The sequence below is a fragment of the Tenrec ecaudatus genome, chromosome 1 (assembly GCF_050624435.1).
Source record: "Tenrec ecaudatus isolate mTenEca1 chromosome 1, mTenEca1.hap1, whole genome shotgun sequence".
Classification (NCBI taxonomy): Eukaryota; Metazoa; Chordata; class Mammalia; order Afrosoricida; family Tenrecidae; genus Tenrec; species Tenrec ecaudatus.
Window position 1 is genome coordinate 40,716,698 of NC_134530.1, and position 19,246 is coordinate 40,735,943.

At 59.5% G+C, this 19,246-nt stretch overlaps 1 protein-coding gene and 1 non-coding gene across 4 annotated transcripts in view; one reads left to right on the top strand and one right to left on the bottom strand.

Moving 5' to 3' along the window:
• Positions 1 to 19,246, top strand: part of ARHGEF10L (Rho guanine nucleotide exchange factor 10 like) — a 143,234-nt gene that overhangs the window by 54,933 nt on the left and 69,055 nt on the right. For all 3 annotated transcript variants that reach the window (XM_075551217.1, XM_075551234.1, XM_075551226.1), the window contains exons 5-9: positions 2,925 to 3,016; positions 4,139 to 4,222; positions 8,132 to 8,298; positions 14,980 to 15,088; positions 18,259 to 18,365. In XM_075551217.1, the coding sequence (XP_075407332.1) occupies positions 2,925 to 3,016; positions 4,139 to 4,222; positions 8,132 to 8,298; positions 14,980 to 15,088; positions 18,259 to 18,365 (559 nt within the window). The remainder of the gene's footprint in view (positions 1 to 2,924; positions 3,017 to 4,138; positions 4,223 to 8,131; positions 8,299 to 14,979; positions 15,089 to 18,258; positions 18,366 to 19,246) is intronic.
• On the bottom strand, positions 7,487 to 7,593 carry LOC142438213 (U6 spliceosomal RNA). Its single transcript, XR_012782636.1, has one exon. It is a non-coding gene; the product is annotated as a U6 spliceosomal RNA (small nuclear RNA).

The following is a 19,246-nucleotide window of genomic DNA, read 5'->3' on the forward strand; positions in this document are numbered from 1 at the left end:
CCACATCCTAATCCCGAGAACCTGGGACCAGGTGACTGGCTTGCCGGCCAACGTCCCACCTGCATGGACAAGGAGGAAAGGCCTGGTGAGCGGCGTCTGAAGATCACCCTCTGCCGCCCAGTCCATTCCCACCCCTGCTGACCTCGCAGGACAGGGTGGAGCTGCCTCAGGGCCTTCCCAGGGCTGCCATCTTGATGGAAGCAGACGGCCTCCCAAGAAGCCAGTCTTTCTCTCAAGGAGCGGCTGGTGGTTTCAAGCCGACAACACACTGATTGGCAGTGGAGCACTTAACCACTGCGCCACCAGGGAGCCTTCTGGAAAAGAGCCACCCCAAACCCCACGGGTCACAGCCGTGCCTCCACCGATGGAGCTAACAACAAAAGGACTAGACAGCTCCTTATCTCTGTGCCCGCCCCTCCGGGGTGTGGGAGTCTGCCCAGGGCAGTGCTAAGGTGGCTCCGACCCCATACTGGCTGACCCGTAGCTTCACCCAGTCTTGGAGTTTATTCTGTTTAGTAGAAGTAGGGAAATCAGAATGTGCAGGTTGTCCCTCAGTGGTCGGCACTGGCAGGAAATCTGGCAGCAGGCTTAATCAGAGCCACATGGCTCGGCCTGGCATTTGTGTCTTGGGTTTGCGTACTGTGGGCATGGGTGAGAATGGGGGGCCTTGGGGAAATACTCTGCAGGAGGTCCCACTGAGTGATGAATGACTTGGGGCAAATTCGACTTTCTGAGCCTCAGCTTTCTCCATCTGTAGAGCGAACAGAAAGCTGGACTTCAGATGGTGCTTACGGAGGTAGATGCACAAACTTGCAAAACCGAACAAGCAGCGCCCACTGGGACCTGGTCAAGAGCTACCCATCACCCCGGCACTGCACCACAGCAGAGGCCAGCTCCTGTGAGCTCCCACCCTGAGCAGTGGGGTGCAGACCCTGCAGGGGCAGCTGTGTTGAGGAGCTGGCGGAGAGCCCTAGCCAGGCAGTGGGTCTCCTGTTGGGCCGCTGCCGCTGCCTGCCCCTCGGGAGAAAGAGGAGGCTGTGATGAGTGGCAGGCTGTTGAGTTTGGGTTTCGCCGGGCGGGCAGCGAGGGGCACAGCTCTTAACACTGGGCACTCTCCGGTGGCTTCCTTTAGGACAGCCCTGCCCCACTCTGGGCCTCTGGACCCAGTCCCCTCCCCAGGGTGACTCTGCTGACTCCTAGCGGCCAAGTGGGAGCAGAGACTCCCTTCTGTGATCATGCAGTGGCTCAGACCTGCCTCTCCAGGACACGGCCACCAGCTGCATGTGGCTGCTTACAGTGGAGCTCGTGGGAGTGAAGCAGTTAGAGACCAGCTCCCTCTGTGGTGCTAGCGGCACTCCATGTGCAGAGTAGCCATGCGGACCCTGCACACAGCGCTGCCTTCCATCAACACACACCACGCCCCCTGCCCCCGATGCCCTGGGAGGTGTGTGGGGCACGGGAGAGCCCAGACTCAGTGAGCTGGGCCCCTGGTCTGGCTTTGTCACTTCCTGACAGCATGACCTTGGGTGGGCTCCTCGCCTCACCCGCAAAGGTGCAAAGGGAGGATACCTGGGTCTGCATCTTGCTGTCACCCAGAAGGTGAGACAAAGGGCCGTGCCCATGTGAGGTGCTTACAGTGTACATGTGTCCTCACCCGCCTTCCCCCCTGCACTGCTCTGCACCTCACCCTTCCCTTTCTGCTAAGGGCCTGGGGGCCGGGAAGGTCCAGTCAATGCCTTGGCAGCGGGAGCTGCTGTCAGCCAATTGATGCCCTCTACCCTCCAGATTAGCAAAAGCCTGGGCTTTTTCCTTAAATACACTCTCACCTTGGAATCACTTTAGGTTTACAGAAAAATCCTACAGATAGTAGACGGAGTTGTATATACCCACCACTGGTTTCCCTGTCACTGTTCATCTCATGGCCTAGGCATCACATGTTGGACTGTGATCTGCAAGGCCAGCAGTTCAAAACCACCAGCCTCTCCGAGGGAGAAAGCTGGGGCTTTCTACTCCTGTAAAGAGCTACAGTCTCAGAAGCCCACAGGGACAGTTCTCCCTGTCTTGTAGTGTCTCTTCGAGTCTGAGTGGACCCTGTGACCATGTGCATTTGTGCTAGGACACTGGCACACTTGTCTAGCCTCAGTCTTTACTAAGACACGAACACCAGGCTTTATTCAGGACCCACGCTGTATTGAGCTGCCACATCACCTTGGTCCTCAGACCTGTGGCTGGCTCTCACCCTTTCCTGGGATTCTGTGGCCCTGAGAGGCTGGGGTGCACCAGCCAGGAATTTTGTAGACTGTCACCCAATCCTAGGATGTCTGTAGTCTCTCATGTCTGGACAGGTGCAACTGGTTTTTAGCAAGTGTGCCACAGAGGTGAAGTGCCGCTTGCCACATCCTAGCAGGAGAGACCATGGCACTCAGTGGCCTCAATGGTGTATGCACCTTGGTACCTGACCTGGGTGGTGACTTTGGGGTTTCGTGTTCCAAATTTCCCTTCTGGGAGACAGGCACCAAGTCCAGCTCACCCTCAAGCAGGAGGGAGAATTGAGTTGCACTCCCATACGTGGCCACCAGAAGCGGTGCCAGGCCTGGTTCTCCGAGAGTCAGGATCGTCAGCCCTTGGCATCCCTCTCCATCTGGAAGGAAGGAGGGACAGGAGACTGGGGGCACCCACTGGGTCTCTGCTGCCGGGAGAAGACAGGCCCCTGCCCCGGGTTCTGGGACAGCAGCGGGTCTGGCCCTGTGGTGCCTTCTAAAGAGGAGCGTGCTGAGAGGGTACTCGGGAGACTTGGCCACCTGGGGCATCCTGGCCTCCAGCCTTGCCCAGGGTGTGCCCTGCTGACTCGGTGAGGAGCTGCAGAGGCGTCATGGAATCCACTGTCCACTCTGCGGGCTCAGAGTCTGTTTCTCGCCCTGCAGGGTGCCGGCTGTGGTGAGCAATGGGGATGCTGGGGACTCGGCTTTCTCCGGGGTCCGACGCTCCAGCTGGAGGCGGAAGAGCTCCCGTCGCAGTAAGTCCCTGCCTGCCATTCCAGGTCTCACAGACTCAGGAGGCTGGTCCCAGCGTCACCCCCTCCAGAGCCGGTATCCCTCGGGAGGGCTGCTGTGGGCTTGGTGACTGTCCCAAAGGGGACACTGGAGTGCTTGAAGTGGCCCTCTGGCCTCCTGAGCCCTATCCTGGAGGAAGTGCCGTCTATTCATCTGCACCCCCAGAAGGCCCGGTGGTGGTGGTGGTGGTGCTGGGGGCGGGGGGCTCACGGAGAGGGGCATGAGGTCCTGCTGGCAGGGAGGAAGCAGGAGATGGGTTAGGATTTCAGGCACAGGGATTGGCTAGGAGGTACAAGGGAAGGAGAGGAGGAGTGTGGTGAGGAAGGGCTGGTCTGGAGGGGGAGGCCCAGCCTCTGCTGAGGGGTTGCCCAGGCAGGAGCTCATGACTCCTCCAGGGCCCTGGAGTCATGCATTAGTGCTTACATCTTAGTCCAAAGGCCACAGGACACAATGAAAGGTGGGTGATGGGGTCTGGATTGGGGCTCAAGCATCCTAGGACCAAGGGGCACATCACAGAACTGTCAGAGTCAGCGGGGGTGGGGGGTGAGGGGGGGCAGGCACAGCAAGAACAGACCCTGGTCAGGGACCACTCCTTCACCCACAAAGACGGCAGAGATTGGGCACATGGTTTTTTTGGGGGGGGGGGCTGGGGCACAGCTCCTGGAATTTTCCATTTGGGAAAGTACCTGTCACCCAAAGCCGGATCATAGCATGTGCCCTCTGCCTGCCCAGTGGGGGACTGGGGTGAGGGATGTGCTCACATGGATGCTGCCACTAGTCAGGACCCTGCTGGCTGAGTTTTGGGGGACTCTCTTTGAACCCCCACTCCCCCACCACTTACTCACTGGAGCTACTGTGCCTGCTCAGGGTTATCAGCGGCAGGTGGGGCTCACCCTGGGGTCCAGGTGGCAATGCCTGCTTTATGTTCCCTGCGGGTCTTGGGCAGACAGACAGGTCTGCGGCGGTCAGGAGGATGCTGTGGACAGAGGCAGCATGAGCCGCCCGAGATGCTGGGCGGGAGCACTGTCTGCGGCTCCGGCTCCGCCCACCGGCTCCCAGCTGCAGCTGCATCTCTCTGCTTGCAGGCGGCCGCTTCACTTTCCCCGCCCTGGAGGAAGATGTGATTTATGACGACGTCCCCTGCGAAAATCTGGATGCCCATCAGGCCGGTATGGCCCCTCTCAGTTCTCTGTGGATCCCGGGGTGGGGGATGGGGTCTTCCCCTTCCATTTCCTTCCTTGGCCCCACCCCATCCAGTGCCCCTCCTTCTGGCTGGTGTAAACTGCTGCATGGGCAGCAGGTATGGTTGGCTCCATGGCAGGGGATTGGGGCCTCCTGGCTGCGGGTCCCCTCACCAGCATCTCATCTCTCCAAGTCTTGGCTCTTGTTCCAGGGAACGGGGGGGAGTGGGGTGCGCTTGTCTCTTTCCCAGGGCCGTGGGGGGAGGTGAACGGATGGTTGAGCCAGACCGTGCAGTAGCTAGAACTCCGGGGTGGCAGTGTGGGGCAGTGAGCAGGCAGACCCTCTCTGGCTGGACATGAGTTAGGCAGCTGGGTCCGCATCAGGGAATCTGTTCAAACACTCCGTGTCCCCATGTAACAAAGAAACTGGGATTCGAACCTGGGTCCCCACCGTAAGTGGACTTGGCTGGCGTTTTGAGAAGCCTGGGTGTTCCCTCTGCCCCACCAGCCCTGTGAGGTCAGCAGGGAGGGCCATGGCACATTAGAGATGCAGCATGTGCGCGCATGCGTGTGTGTGTGTGCGCGCGCGTCCCAGCATGCAGGCAGGATTTGAACCTCTGTGGCGTCTCCTCTTGGGGCCGCCCCGTGGCACTCTGAGTGTGCCCTTTCTTCTGTGTTGAAAAACCTTTTTGACCAGCACTCCCACTGCGGGGCCACACAGGCCACGGCAAGGCCCCAGGTCCCCAGAGCCCTAGGCAGAACTCACCCGCTGGGTGTTTCCCTACTGAGGTTCCAGAGTTGGGGTGGGGGAGGAGGAGGCATGTTGGGGGGGGGCGGGAAGACAGCGGGTGTGAGAGCTGGGAGGGCTGCGTAGCTGAGAGCACAGGGAATTTGACTTAGCCTGCTGCCAGTGGGTTTTCTCATGAGTCATTTAAGTGACCGGCGGCTACTTAGTTCTGAGTCTTCACTTCACCTGGGGTCTGGGAGGACAGGGCATGTCCTTGCTACCCTCGGGCTTTACAGTGAGGCCCTGGTGAGCAGGGGTCCCAGGATTCAGGCAGCCTGAGTCCTCGTCCCTGTACCGCCAACAGACACCACTCTAGGGTGGTGGGAGGGAGGAGCGGGTCTCCCCTGGGGATAGCCCAGGCCTGCTGGCACGGAAGGGTGATGGTGCCAATTGTGGGGCTGGCCCAGGAAGGCCAGACGGCATGTATCGGGAGCACTGGCCTAGAAGCCTGCAGCCTTGCATCCACTCCCTCTCTGGACTGCCTCACATCGGCTTCTTGGGCCCCTGTTTTCTCACCTGCCTAATGGGAGCAATGAGGATTTGCTTCCTTCTGACACAGAGGCTCCAGGGAGAAGTCCTGTGGGTATGCATATGCATGGGCAGGCTGGGGGCCATCCCAGGTGCACCCCTCCATCCCCAGGCAGTAATGGACCATCAGCCCAACCTTTAAAGGCCAAGCCTGCTTCCAGCTGCCCCACTCCCCAGGGCCATTAGTCACTGCTTTCTGCTGCTTAAAAATAACCACCCATTCACTGCCTCCTCACTTGGACATGTCTCTCCAGCGAGGCCTCTGGGCTGGACCTGGGCTGTTCCTTGGCTGGCAACCTTCCTGCCCCATCCTCTCTCCCCTAAGCCCTGAGCTTGTAGGCAGTCCACTCAGAGTGCCCTCACACACTGCCCCCCCAACCCCACTCCTGGTGAGTTATTATCAGCAGCTATGAGGGGCACACCTATTCCTGGGCAGTCGATCCCTGGGGCAGACCCATCCCTGGGCAGTCCATTCCTGGGCAGCCCATCCCTGGGGAAGTCCATCCCTGGGGAGTCCATCCCTGGGGCAGTCCATCTATGGGGCAGTCCATTCCTGGGCAAACCATCCCTGGGGAAGTCCACCCCTGGGCAGTCCATCTATGGTGCAGTTCATCCCTGGGCAGACCATCCCTGGGGCAGTCCATCCCTGGGCAGTCCATTCCTGGGCAGTCCATCCCTGGGAAGACCATCCCGGGGCAGTCCATCCCTGGGCAGCCCATCCCTGGGAAGCCCATCCCTGGGCAGTCTATCCCTGGGCAGACCATCCCTGGGCAGTCCATCTATGAGGCATTCTATTCCTGGGGAAGTCCATCCCCATGCAGTCCATCCCTGGGCAGTCCATCCTTGGGGCAGTCCATCCCTGGGCAGCCCATTCCTGGGGAAGTCCATCCCTGGGCCGTCAATCCCTGGGGCAGTCCATCCCTGGGCAGACCATCCCTGGGCAGGCCGTTTATGGGGCTGCCCATCCCTGAGCAGTCTATCCCTGGGAAGTCCATCTAAGGGGCAGTCCATTCCTGGGGCAGCCCATCCCTGGGCAGACCATCGCTGGGTAGTCCATTGCTGGGCAGTCCATCCCTGGGGAAGTCCATCCCTGGGCAGTTCATCCCTGGGCAGTCCATCCCTGGGCAGTCTATCCTGGGGCAGTCCATCTATGGGGCAGTCCATCCCTGGGAAGTCCATCTAAGGGGCAGACCATCCCTGGGCAGTCCATCCCTGGGCAGTCCATGCCTGGGGTAGACCATCCCTGGGCAGACCATCCCTGGGCAGTCCATCCCTGGGGCAGTCCATCCCTGGGCAGACCATCCCTGGGCAGTCCATTCCTGGGGCTCAGCAGCAGCTCAACTCTGCATTGCAAGAAGCTGTTCTGATACCAGGGCTGGGCATGGCCCTCTGCACAGACAAGGTGTTTGCATCCGCCCTGCCTTCTGCGAGGCCTGCAGGACATCTCCAGGTCCTTGATGAGGACCCAGAAGCCCAGGGCCCTAGAGAACCTGCTGGGGCCTCCAAGCCATTCAGTGGACCCAGCGCTGGGCCTGGGTGACTGCTTTCCCACCTCAACTTGAAAGGGCCCTTACACCCCAACGGGACAAGAACCCCAAGAGGCAGTCCTTCGGCCTTTGTGGGACTTGTCTTCCAGACCAGTGGAGGGTCCCACCCAAGTCTTGATCCACAGTTTCTGTTTTCTAAGCCATTTCTTGTAGGGCTTTTGGAGAAGCAGGGAGGCCCTTGGATTCTGGGCCAGGTGCACCCCCTGCTGGACCCCGGCTCTGTGTCCCCTCTCCTGCTCCTCACACTTCCCCTCTAGTTTGCCTGGAATGCCCAGAGGGGGAGCTCAGGACCAGAGCAGGACTTGACCTAGGGCAGTGGTTCTCAACCTTCCTCATGCCGCGACCCTTTCATACAGTGCCTCATATGGTGGTGACCCGCAACCACACAATTATTTATTTTTAAAATTCACAAATTTGCGTGTCATCCTTGCACAGGGGCCATGCCAATCTTCTCTGTATCGTTCCAATTTTAGCACATGTGTTGCCGAAGCAAACACCACACAATTATTTTTGTGGCTACTTCATAACTGTCATTTTGCTACTGTTACGAATCATCATGTAAATATCTGACATGCAGGATGTATTTTCATTGTTACAAATTGAACATCATTGAAGCATAGTGATCACAAAAACAATATGTAATTCTAGATTGTGCAGTATTTATTTCTAATGACAACTAAATGAAATCGTGTCTTGAAGCATGGTGTAGGCTGGGTAACAATCTTCATGTGGGGGCACTCATAAGTGGGCAAATCTGCATGTGGGCAGACGTCACGGTTCCTACGACCATCGGAAAGATGTGTTTTCCGATGGTCTTAGGCGACCCCCAAAGGGGTTGCGTCCCACAGGTTGAGAACCACTGACCGAGGTCCTCCAGCGTCCCCTCTGAGAAGAGGAGGGAGGCCCTGCCTGCCTGGCACCGGCCTCCACTGCTCTCAGTGTTGTCTCTGCGCAGTGGACATTGCTCCGTCCCTCTGCTGCCGGGCTCCCACTGGGCCTGGGCCTGCACTCACAGTGCTGTCCCTTGGCTGGCAGGGGCCGAGAGGAAGCTGTATGAGGGCACGCCCCGGGACGGGGCGCCTCGGGAAGCGGATGACCTAGGCTGGAGCTCCAGCGAGTTTGAGAGCTACAGCGAGGACTCCGGGGAAGAGGTGAAGCCGGAGGCCGAGCCCGCCAAGCACCGGGTGTCCTTCCAGCCCAAGGTAAGCGGCTGGGGCATCTCCCTCGGAGACCATGGGGCTGGGCGAGGGCAGTGAGGGCCAGGCCACCGACGGGCATCCAGACGTCAGTCACTTCCGGTGATCTGCAGTGATCAGTAGCAGACTCCATGGACCGCACAACGTCCTTCCCGTTGGGATCGGAGCTGGCCCAGAGCTCTTCCCAACATCAGACCAGGTGTCCTGACCCGGCGATCCGAGTTGGCACAGGGAACAAGTCCGTTAGGTGTCCCTTCCCCAAAGGATGCCCTCTCAGGTGAACCCTCAGGCCCAACCCTGCCTCTGTGCCCGGGCAAGGGGAGACAGAGCCACTTCAGATGTGTCTGCTTGACGGACAGAGCTCCGTAGCCCAAAAGGTCGGAGAGTCCGGTTCCTCCTCCTCCGAGGCATCCTTGCTTGTGCCTCCCCGTTCGCTGTTCTAGAGAAGCCATCAGCAGGCAGTCTGTCCACGCTGAGATCAGCAGCTTCTGCCTGCCCTGCCTGACCAGAGGTGGCTGGGTCCCTCTTAGGCTCCTTTCAGCAGACACAGGACAGCTTTGCCCGTGGCCAGCCCTGCTGAAGACAGGGCGGCCCTGCCTGGGGCTGGGGCTGGGGTAGCGGCCGTCTCTGGTCTTATGAGGGAAGCCTCCATGGTCGATCTGGAGCTTCCTGCCCAGAGGTTGGGCAGATCCTCGCTGGCAGCAGGATGCTGACGTGCAGCGCCCATTCCTGGAGTTTTAATCAGCTTTTCTTCTGACCAGGATGGCTCCCCAAGTCCCCGGGCGGCCTCTGGGTCTGAGCCTCCCAGGTCTGGGCCTCATGGTGCACCTGCTCTGGGCCCTGTCCTGTCTTCAGACTGGGCATGGCCACACAGCAGTAGGAAGACTCAGTGCAGACCCACCAGAGCTTCTAGGTCTAGAAAGAGGTCTCTGCTGTGAACAGTTGGTGAGAAAGAGCAGTGTTCGTCTGTAGGCAGGAGCCCATGGAGAGCCGGCTGTGTCTGGAGCCTGGCTGGGATTAAGCAGAGAAGGCTCTGCTGCTTGGGCCTATATCTGAGATGGGTCCAGGCTTGGGGCCCTGAGGAGGAGGCAGGAGGAGAAGAGGCAGGTGCTCCGGGAAGAGCCCATGTCTGCTTCGTACACTCTGACCCCCAGGCCTCTCTTGACATGTGGACAGGACTCATGCCTCCAGTTCCACTCTGGACTGTGGGACCACGTGGCCTCTAGGCTCCTTCCCCAGGCCCTTGGCTCTCCTGTAGTCCCTTTCCCAGCAGAGGGTACTGGGCAGAGGCCCCGCAGCCTGCTTGTTAGCCAACACTCGGCCCACAGCGGACACTCTGGGGACTTCAGGGATGGAGCTCACCTGTGGCCTGGCCCTGGGGCAGCAGGGTCTTTGGTGGGGGCCTGTGAGCTCATGTCCCTCCGTCCTTGAGCTGGGGGTTTTGGACCCTTCCTCAGCAGACAGACAACGTGGCAGAGGTCTGGGGAGTGCTAGCATGAGGCCTCTGGCCATGGGGGCGCTAATCCCATCCGCCCCCTCAGCAAACGGACTCCTCTGGAGAGGGGGTTGCCTGACGGCCTTTTCTCTGGCATCTCCTGTACGGAAGCCTGCAGGGCTGTGCCTCCTGAGCTGCTTGGGGTGCACCTGGTCCTCTGCTTGGCATTGCAGCGGTCGCTGTGTCGGGCTCCCTCTGCTTGGCTCTGTGCTGTGTGTGCTGTGGGGCAGGAAGTCGCAAGGTCCGGGGAGATGTTGTGTCCTGTCCATGTCTGACTATGGGCCCAGCCTGCTTCCCAATGACCAGAGAACTGGCGACGTCCTGAGAGGCCAGTCCTGGCTGCAGACCCTTGTCCTAGACAGAGACCCAGGGGTCGGCAGAGAGACATCCTGACCTGGAAACACCTGGTCCAGGTGAAAGCAGTCCTCTCGTCCCGTTAGGTTAACAGGGGTCCTGCTGGTCGCCATGCGTCAGCGGTGGGGATATTCTCCAGAGGGGACAGTCTGCCTCGAATGCTTCAACTTTCTGATTGTCACCCCTTCATGGGGACAGAGCCCGTGGGCTGGCCCAGAAATGCCAGCCCCACCTCTGCCTCTCACTCCCTGCTCTCAGCCGGCCAGCTCAGCAAGCAGCTTCTGAGGCTGAGGCATTCTAGTGCCGCTGCCCCCCGAGAAGGCTGGGCTCTGGCTGTTTCACTGTGCTCATCTTGTTTACAGGTGAAACAAACCCCCACAGTTCCCAGGGGTCTGGGCACCTCTCAGGGGTATCCTGTCCCCTGGTGGTACAGTTCACAGCATGGTTTCATGCCATTTCCTTAATGCCCCAGAGGGGTGGGCACTACGGTGGCCATTAGAGTCATTCTGGTGCTGAGAGAACTCACAGGACACCCCCGGAGGGGTGACGTGATGTGCTCCTTCTACTCTTCCGTCCCCCACCCACCCTCTCATCCATTCATCCATCTCCCCACCCACCCACTTACCCATCTATCCATCCGTACATCCATGCATTCATAGACCAACATCAATATCAAGCACTTACGATCAGAAAGCTACAACACCAATGCCTTCCATGGTAGACCGCCTGCCATGTCCTGGCTTGCTGTGTACTTTTCATTACGTGCTAATTTTCTCAACAACCCTGTGGTGTAGGCACTGCCCCAGCCACTTACTGCTGAGGAGCGGCGACTCGGCAAGGTGGAGGAGCTGGTGAAGCAGGCAGCGATGGTTTGGTTTGAAGGTAGACCTGCCTGCCTCCAGAGCTCCTGCTCTGAATCGCGTTGTCTACGATTTTAGAAGGTGTACTCTTTACTAACGACACTGTTCTTTAAAGATTCTTACACTTAAATGTTTATCTGTTCATCTTCTATCCATCCATCCATCTATCCATCCATCCATCTTCCCAGAAGTCTTGCCTACCCCCCCGCCCCCCATCTGTCTATCGGCCATCCATCGACCCACTCTTCCGTCTACCCTTCACTCCAGTGGTGAACCGGAGCCAGCTTGCACTAGTTCTCTTTCCACCTCTGTTCAGTGAAACCACCTGGGTAGCTTGACGTTGACCATGGTGGGAGGATTCACATGAGGGCCCTTGAAAAGGTTTATGGAAAAATTCCATTATCGCTTCCATTCCATTGTCCTGTGAATGAACTTCTTGATGCATTCTTTGGCTTTCCATTCCATTGTCCCAGAAACTCTTGATCCATGCAGGGCTCTTCTTCAGGAGAAAGCTGTCAAATAGTCACCAGCACAGCATGGCCTCCATCCCTCCATCCTTTCTCTCCCTCACTCATCTGCCCAGCCAGTCATCCATTCACCCACCCTCCCACCCATCTGCTTCTGCCTCTACACATCCGTCTGTTCACCCACTCTGCGTGTCCAGCCATTTGTCTGCCCAGATAGCCAGTCACACATTTACCTTTCTGTACATTTTCCCACTCATCCGTTTGTCCCCTTGCCCACCCATCCCATGCCATCCATCCCATGCCATGCCATGCCATGCCATCCCATCCCATCCCATCCCATCCCATCCCATTCCCTCCCTCCCTCCCTCCCTCCTTTGTACTTCGTGAGCACTTCCTGTGTTTCAGGCTCTGTGCTGGGCCCTGGGGTTGGGGCGGTCACCCACACATAGTCCTGGTTCTCAGAGCCTGGTTCTCCTCCACTGAGGGAGGGAGGCTGGGCCTCTGCCCCCTCTCCTCTCTTCCCCAGCAGCTAGGATTCCCTGCTGCAAAGACTCAGCCCCCAGCTGCCTGGCAGGCTGGAGCTGGACGCTGCTGGAGCAGATACCGGGCAGGAACCTGGATGCTCGGCTGCTTGGGCCCTGGCCATCCCTGGCTCCACATCCCGCCTGCCCCCAGTTGTCCATTCGCCACTTTACCAAAGTCTCCTTTTTCCTCTGTTGTGTGTGTTTTGTCTCCTCCCTGTCCCGCCTGCTCCTCTCACCTGCTCTCCCTCTGCCTGGCCGCTTGGGGGCTCCAGCTTTCTCCAGACCTGACTAGGCTCAAGGAGAGATACGCGAGGACTAAGAGAGACCTCTTGGCTTTAAGAGTTGGGGGGAGAGACATGCAGGAGCTGAAGCACAAGTACGATTGTAAGGTATTGTCTGTGCGTCCCTCCCAAGTCATCGGTGGGGGCCACTCTGAGCTGCAGCTACCCCCAGGAGGCCTTTCCTACTGCTCCGGGCTGTGGTGGGCTGGCCTGAGCCCTGTCGCCTGCCCCTGAGTCCCCATGCTGCCCCTGGCACCTGGGATCCAGCCGCATTTCGCATCTGTGTGGGAACCGGCCAGTGCCTTTGCCAGCTTGTCCCACCCCGTGTTCCAGCTTCTCTCCCCGACTCCCCTACCTTCAAGGACGCCCCTAGCTGTGCATGGGCTCTCCTAGGTGGACTTTCAAACCTCAGGGCCTGCAGAGGCACCTGGGAGGCTGTGGGAGGAAGCTTCCCAGCTCCACCCCCAGAGATGTTGGCTCAGTCAGGTCCAGGAATCTGCATATGTAAGCATACCCAGGGATACTTTGGAAAACCCAACACTGGTGACAAAGGCAGCTCCTCCCCCTCCAAGCTGTCCAGCAATCCATCCTTAATGAGGAAGTCGCTGCGGTGAGAAGACAGCCCCTTTTTCTGATGGGCCAGTCTAATGATGGCTGTAACCACGGGAGCATCGGGCACCTACTGTGGCCACTGTGTCCTGGTCCCACCACTTCCTCTCTGTGTGACGCCTGGCCTGCTTGGATTCCTCGTCTGTGGCCAGGGGTGGGGTGAGGGGGCCGTTTTGGGGATTCTGAAGATGAGATGAAGCCCCGCCCATGTGTGAGCGGTGGATTTTCAGCAGACGGTGGCTGGTCTGTCCTTTATCCACCGTCCATGAACCCCCGTGCCAAACCCCAGGAGCCAGCTGTCATCCCTCCCTCTTGATGCCAGGAGGCCAGTGAGCCAAGCGGCCTGCCAGTGCTCATACAGCCCTGCGTGGCAGAGCTGAAGTTCAGACCAACCCACCCAACGCCAAGGTCAAGGGACCCGCATTCGACAGCACTGCCCAGTCAGCAGCCCCTAGCCGCCAAGTGGGAAGGAGGGAGCCTCTGCCCTACAGGTGCCTCCCAGGGCTGAGGCCTGGGGCACCTCTGGGAGAGGCTAACACTAGGTACTTCTGCCCCCAGGGCCCAGCGGGAGTCCCTGCCTGGCCCATGTGTCAACACTGTGGGCGCCACCGGGAGTGCAGGGTCCCTGTCCTGGGGATTTGCCTACACACCAGTTTGGGAGGCTCATAGGACAGCCCCATAAATGGCTTCTTTCCATTAGCGAGGCTGGGTCCTAGGACAGAGGTGCCCGTCAGAGTGTGACCCCCCAGAAGAGATGAGCTCCTGGGTGCAGTTTCTGGGGAGATGTTCCCCCTGAGCATGCATCCCCCGAAGGCTCAGCACCACTGCTGCAGAGTGTGTCAGAGATGGAGGCGGCGCTGGGTCCTGCCCTTTCTGCCTGCTGCTCCTTCCAGAGAGCAGAGAACTGGCCTTGTCCCCAAAGGGCCATCAGCCACCATCCCAGCCAGGCCCCTGAGGGTCCCCAGTAAACTGCCTTGCCCCTGCTTAAGCCAGGAGCTGAGGGGCTGCTTGGAGCCACAGTCAGAGCAGAGGGTGCCCCAGGTGAGTGCTCCCCAACCTCAGTAGAATTTGGACACAGGGTTTTCCTGGAACCACCCGCATGGCTGGTGTATTTCCCCGAGTGGAGGGGAAAGGGCCTTAGGCACTTGGCTCCTCAGTTGCATGGGCTGCATTTCAAGGGTGGTGGCCCAGCTCCAGGACATCCCTGTCCTCAGGCATCCCCTTGTAGTCCTGAATGTAGAGGGGCCAGGCATGCCTTCCGGGGGCAGCAGCTCACTCCCCAGGCTGGAGCCCCCCACCGGTGACCCAGGGTGCTTGTCCCCCTCGGGGGTGCCACGTGCTGTGCTTGGCTTGCTGCTCGCCGGGACCCACAGCCCCCCACCCCGCCCCCACTCCACGGAGGGAGCGGCACGTTGCTCTGTGGATCTCCAGGCTTCGCATCCTTTCCTGCGTGGGACGCAGTCGCAGAGCTGCGTGGGGCTCAGGGAGCGGGCTCACCTCTGAACCCGACAACCGTGGGACTGTGTGTGGGCATGTGCTGCTGTGGACCAGCCTGTCCCAGCCCCTCGACTCAGAGGTGCTTTTCCTTAGTTTGGCCCAAGGGAACAAAGACTGAGTGAGGTTCCAGGCCTCTGGGGAGCTGGCATGAGCCAAGGCCTTGAGCCCTTGTTCCTAGTGCCACCCCAGGTGCCATGTCCTGGTGCCATTCACAGTCACAACCCAGAGCCATGCTTAGTGCCATCGTCCAGTGCTCCCCCGGTGCCACACCCCTCACCCCCATGTGACCCCCGAGTGGCACATTCGGTGCCACGCTCCCAGGTGACCCCAGTGCCATGCCATCGGTGACACGCCCACGGTGACTGGCCATCCCCTCAGCCTGATGTCTGCCCCGAAGGGGAGAACTGGGTTGGGTCCTCTTTCTCGCCTGGCATCCTTGGGGGCACCTGCTTCAGGCCATTTCTCAGGGCGCCCTCTTGGCCTCCCCGGGAGGGAGTGGGCCTAGGTGGTGTCCTCTGCTGCAGCTGGGCCGGGTGGCCCCGGTGGCAGGTGCCCTGGGCCCTCCTGGAGCTCCCTGATGAGCCCTCTGCCTCCACTCAGATGACCCAGTTCATGAAGGCCGCCAAGAGCGGGACCAAGGATGGGCTGGAGAAGACCCGGATGGCCGTCCTGCGCAAGGTGTCCTTTCTGCACAGGAAGGACGTCCTCGGTGAGCCACTGCCTGGGTGGGGGCCAGGGTCAAGCCGACAGGGTGGCCACAGAGGGACGGACGGACGTGTGGACAGGCCTCCTGGCTGAGAACTCCCTGTCGTTTCCCCCTCCCCCGCCCACTGGCCAGCGTCTGGCAGCAGGCCCTCCCACCCCGCCCAGTAACCCCAGCCTTGCCTAAAGTGACCTCCCACCAGAGGCGTTATTAATAGCTGCCTGCGGCAGGGCTCAGATTGCTGGCCAAGAATGCTGCCCAGCGGCTCATGGGGGAAGAGGAAGCCACGCAGCCGAAGGCTGGGGTGGGTGCGGAGTGGTGCCCGGGGCACCATGTGGGCCGGGCTGGAGGGCCTCCACCACCCGCACCCTCACACTGTCGTCCGCTGCCCCTCCTCCTCCTCCTCCTCTGTCTCCTGCTCAGGTAAGGCCCATGCGCTGTCCCTGCTCCCGGGGCCTCTGGAGTGGAGTTGCTAGCACTTCTTCTTCCTCTTTGTCTCTGCGGCCCCCACTTCCTGCTGCCCATGGCCACCGCTGGCTGGCCCTTCTGAGCAGCTGGGAGGCGGGGGGCGGGGCAAGCCCTCTGGGCACAGACCCCTGCACTCCACCGGTCTCCCCCTGAGCCTTGCCCGGCTCTGCCTGTGCTCCCCCTCACCCTGCCCACACTCTCAGATAGCCCTGGTGTCCTCCCCCTTTGGAATGCCTCTACCCTTAACCATGACAGCATTCTTCTCCTGCTAGATCCCCTCTTTCTTCCAGGGGCTGGGGTGGGGGAAAGTATTTTTAGGTTCTATTGATGGGGATTGGGGGGGAGGAATTGTTGAGACTGAGAGCCTTGGCCTCCAGCCTTCCACTTCTCATTCCCTTCCTGGCCATCCACTCATTCGTCCACGGACCCCCTCCCGCCCCCTCACCTTCTCCTTCTGCCTTCCCTACTCTGCTGGCTTATTCTCCTTCACCCACCCATCCACTCTCTCACTCACTCACTCACTCACTCACTCACTCACTCACTCACCCACTCACTCACTCATCCACTCACTCACCCACTCATCCACTCACCCACTCACTCACCTACTCTCTCACTCACTCACCCACTCACTCACTTACTCACCTACTCTCTCACTCACTCACTCACTCACTCACTCACTCACTCACTCAGTCACCCACTCACTCACTCATCCACTCACTCACCCACTCATTCACTCACTCACCCACTCACTCACCTACTCACCCACTCACCCACTCACCCACTTACACACCCACTCACTCACCCACCCACTCACTCACTCACCCACTCACCCACTCACTCACCCACTTACCCACCCACTCACACACCCACTCACTCACCCACCCAACCACTCACTCATTCACTCATCCACTCACCCACTCACTCACTCACTCACTCACTCACTTACCTACTCTCTCACTCATTCACCCACCCACTCACACACCCACTTACTCACCCACCCACCCACTCACTCAACACCCACCCACTCACTCACTCACCCACTCACTCACCCACTCACTCACTCACCCACTCACTCACTCACCCACTCACTCACTCACTCACTTACTCACCTACTCTCTCACTCACTCACCCACTCACTCACTCACTCACTCACTCACTCACTCAGTCACCCACTCACTCACTCATCCACTCACTCACCCACTCATTCACTCACTCACCCACTCACTCACCTACTCACCCACTCACCCACTCACCCACTTACACACCCACTCACTCACCCACCCACTCACTCACTCACCCACTCACCCACTCACTCACCCACTTACCCACCCACTCACACACCCACTCACTCACCCACCCAACCACTCACTCATTCACTCATCCACTCACCCACTCACTCACTCACTCACTCACTTACCTACTCTCTCTCATTCACCCACCCACTCACACACCCACTTACTCACCCACCCACTCACTCAACACCCACCCACTCACTCACTCACCCACTCACTCACCCACTCATCCACTCACCCACTCACTCACTCACTCACTTACTCACCTACTCTCACTCACTCACCCACTCACCCACTCACTCACTCACTCACTTACTCACCTACTCTCTCACTCACTCACCCACTCACTCACTTACTCACCTACTCTCTCACTCACTCACCCACTCACTCACTCACTCACTCACCCACTCACTCACTCACTCACTCACTGACTCAGTCACCCACTCACTCACTCATCCACTCACTCACCCACTCATCCACTCACTCACTCAGTCACTCACTCACCCACTCACTCACCTACTCACCCACTCACCCACTCACCCACTTACACACCCACTCACTCACCCACCCACTCACTCACTCACCCACTCACTCACTCACTCAGCCACCCATTCACTCACTCATCCACTCATCCACTCACTCACCCACTCACCCACCCACTCACACACCCACTCACTCACCCACCCAACCACTCACTCACCCACTCATCCACTCACCCACTCACTCACTCACTCACTCACTTACTCACCTACTCTCTCACTCATTCACCCACCCACTCACACACCCACTTACTCACCCACCCACCCACTCACTCAACACCCACCCACTCACTCACTCACCCACTCACTCACCCACTCACTCACCCACTCACTCACTCACCCACTCACTCACTCACTCACTCACTCACTCACCCACTCACTCACTCATCCACTCACTCACCCACTCATCCACTCACCCACTCACTCACTCACTCACTCACTCACCCACTCACTCACTCACTCACTCACCCACTCACTCACTTACCCACTTACTCCTTCCCTCCTCCCCAGCTCACTGTTCTTGCTGCTCCACTCGTCACTCCCTTCTGTTCCCTGGTCCACTCCCTGACTGGCTCTGCTGGGCTTGTCCCTGCCTCTCCCTGCTCACAGCCTGTGTCCTCACTCTCTGTCTCCCTCCTTTCCTCTTCCCTCCCTCCCTCACTCATTCACACACTCACTCCCCCATGCTCGCACACGCTCCGTCACACATGTTCCCCATGGACAAGGCAAGGCTCGGGCTCAGCAGCGGACCCCTGGACAGACCAGGCAGCCACTTCTGGTGTCCCCATGGCCCCATGAACCGCTCAGCCCTCCTCAGGACCTGACCCCCGTAAGGGGGACGGGCATGTCCCTAGCCTGGCCTCCTCTGCCTTTGCAGGTGACTCGGAGGAGGAGGACATGGGGCTCCTGGAGGTCAGCGTTTCGGACATCAAGCCCCCAGCCCCTGAGCTGGGCCCCATGCCCGAAGGCCTGAGCCCTCAGCAGGTGTGTGGGACTAGTGGTGGCTCTGTAGCAGGGACGGTAGGGGTCCTGGCTTATTACCTGGGCTCACACTGGTCTTAGTCTTGAACTCAGGGGCTTCCTGACCAGCCACTTTCCCAATTAGACCCTGCTGGTCCCCTGCCAGAGATCTGCAGCAGGAGGAGTTGGGCAGGGCCGTGGCCAGTGGCAGGTGCTGGGGGCATCTGCTCTCCCCGCCAAGCAAACCGTTTTCAAACAAAGCACCATCTGCAGAGAGGGCCGCAGTTTGGGTAGTTGGTGGCTGGACAGCTGCGAGGTGCTTGCTGTAGGTGCCGGTGCCCAGCCCACCCTAGGCCAACCTGCCCCAGCAACAGGCCTCCCCAGGATCCAGGGCTCTTTGAGTAATACTCTTTTCCCAGAGTGACCCAGGACCCGCACCCTGGCCGAGTCACGCTCTCTCCTGCCCAAGCCGTGACTGATGGTGACAAGCCTGGAGAGCGTCCACAGCCTCTGCCCATGAGGATGGGCATGAGATGGGGTGTGGGGGGCAGCAGCCCACAGGGAGCTTGCGGATTGTTAGCTGGTGGGAATCCTGGCTTTGGTGCCTTTGACGGTGAGGGCCATGGGTTGTGCTGGCTGGGCTGCTGAGCTGAGGTGCTGGTAGCCCCCACCCCCATCTCCCACTGCTTTCTTCACTGAGCTGCCAGCCCTGTCAGCAGCTGGGACAGAGGCACAAGCTGCCAGCCCTGTCAGCAGCTGGGACAGAGGCACACTCAGCTCCCACCCCTGCCAACACACACACACACACACACACACACACACACACACACACACACGAGACCACAGCCTTTCCCCATCAGAGCTAGACAGACCCCAGGCGCCAGCTCCCATCCGGGGTCTCTGTG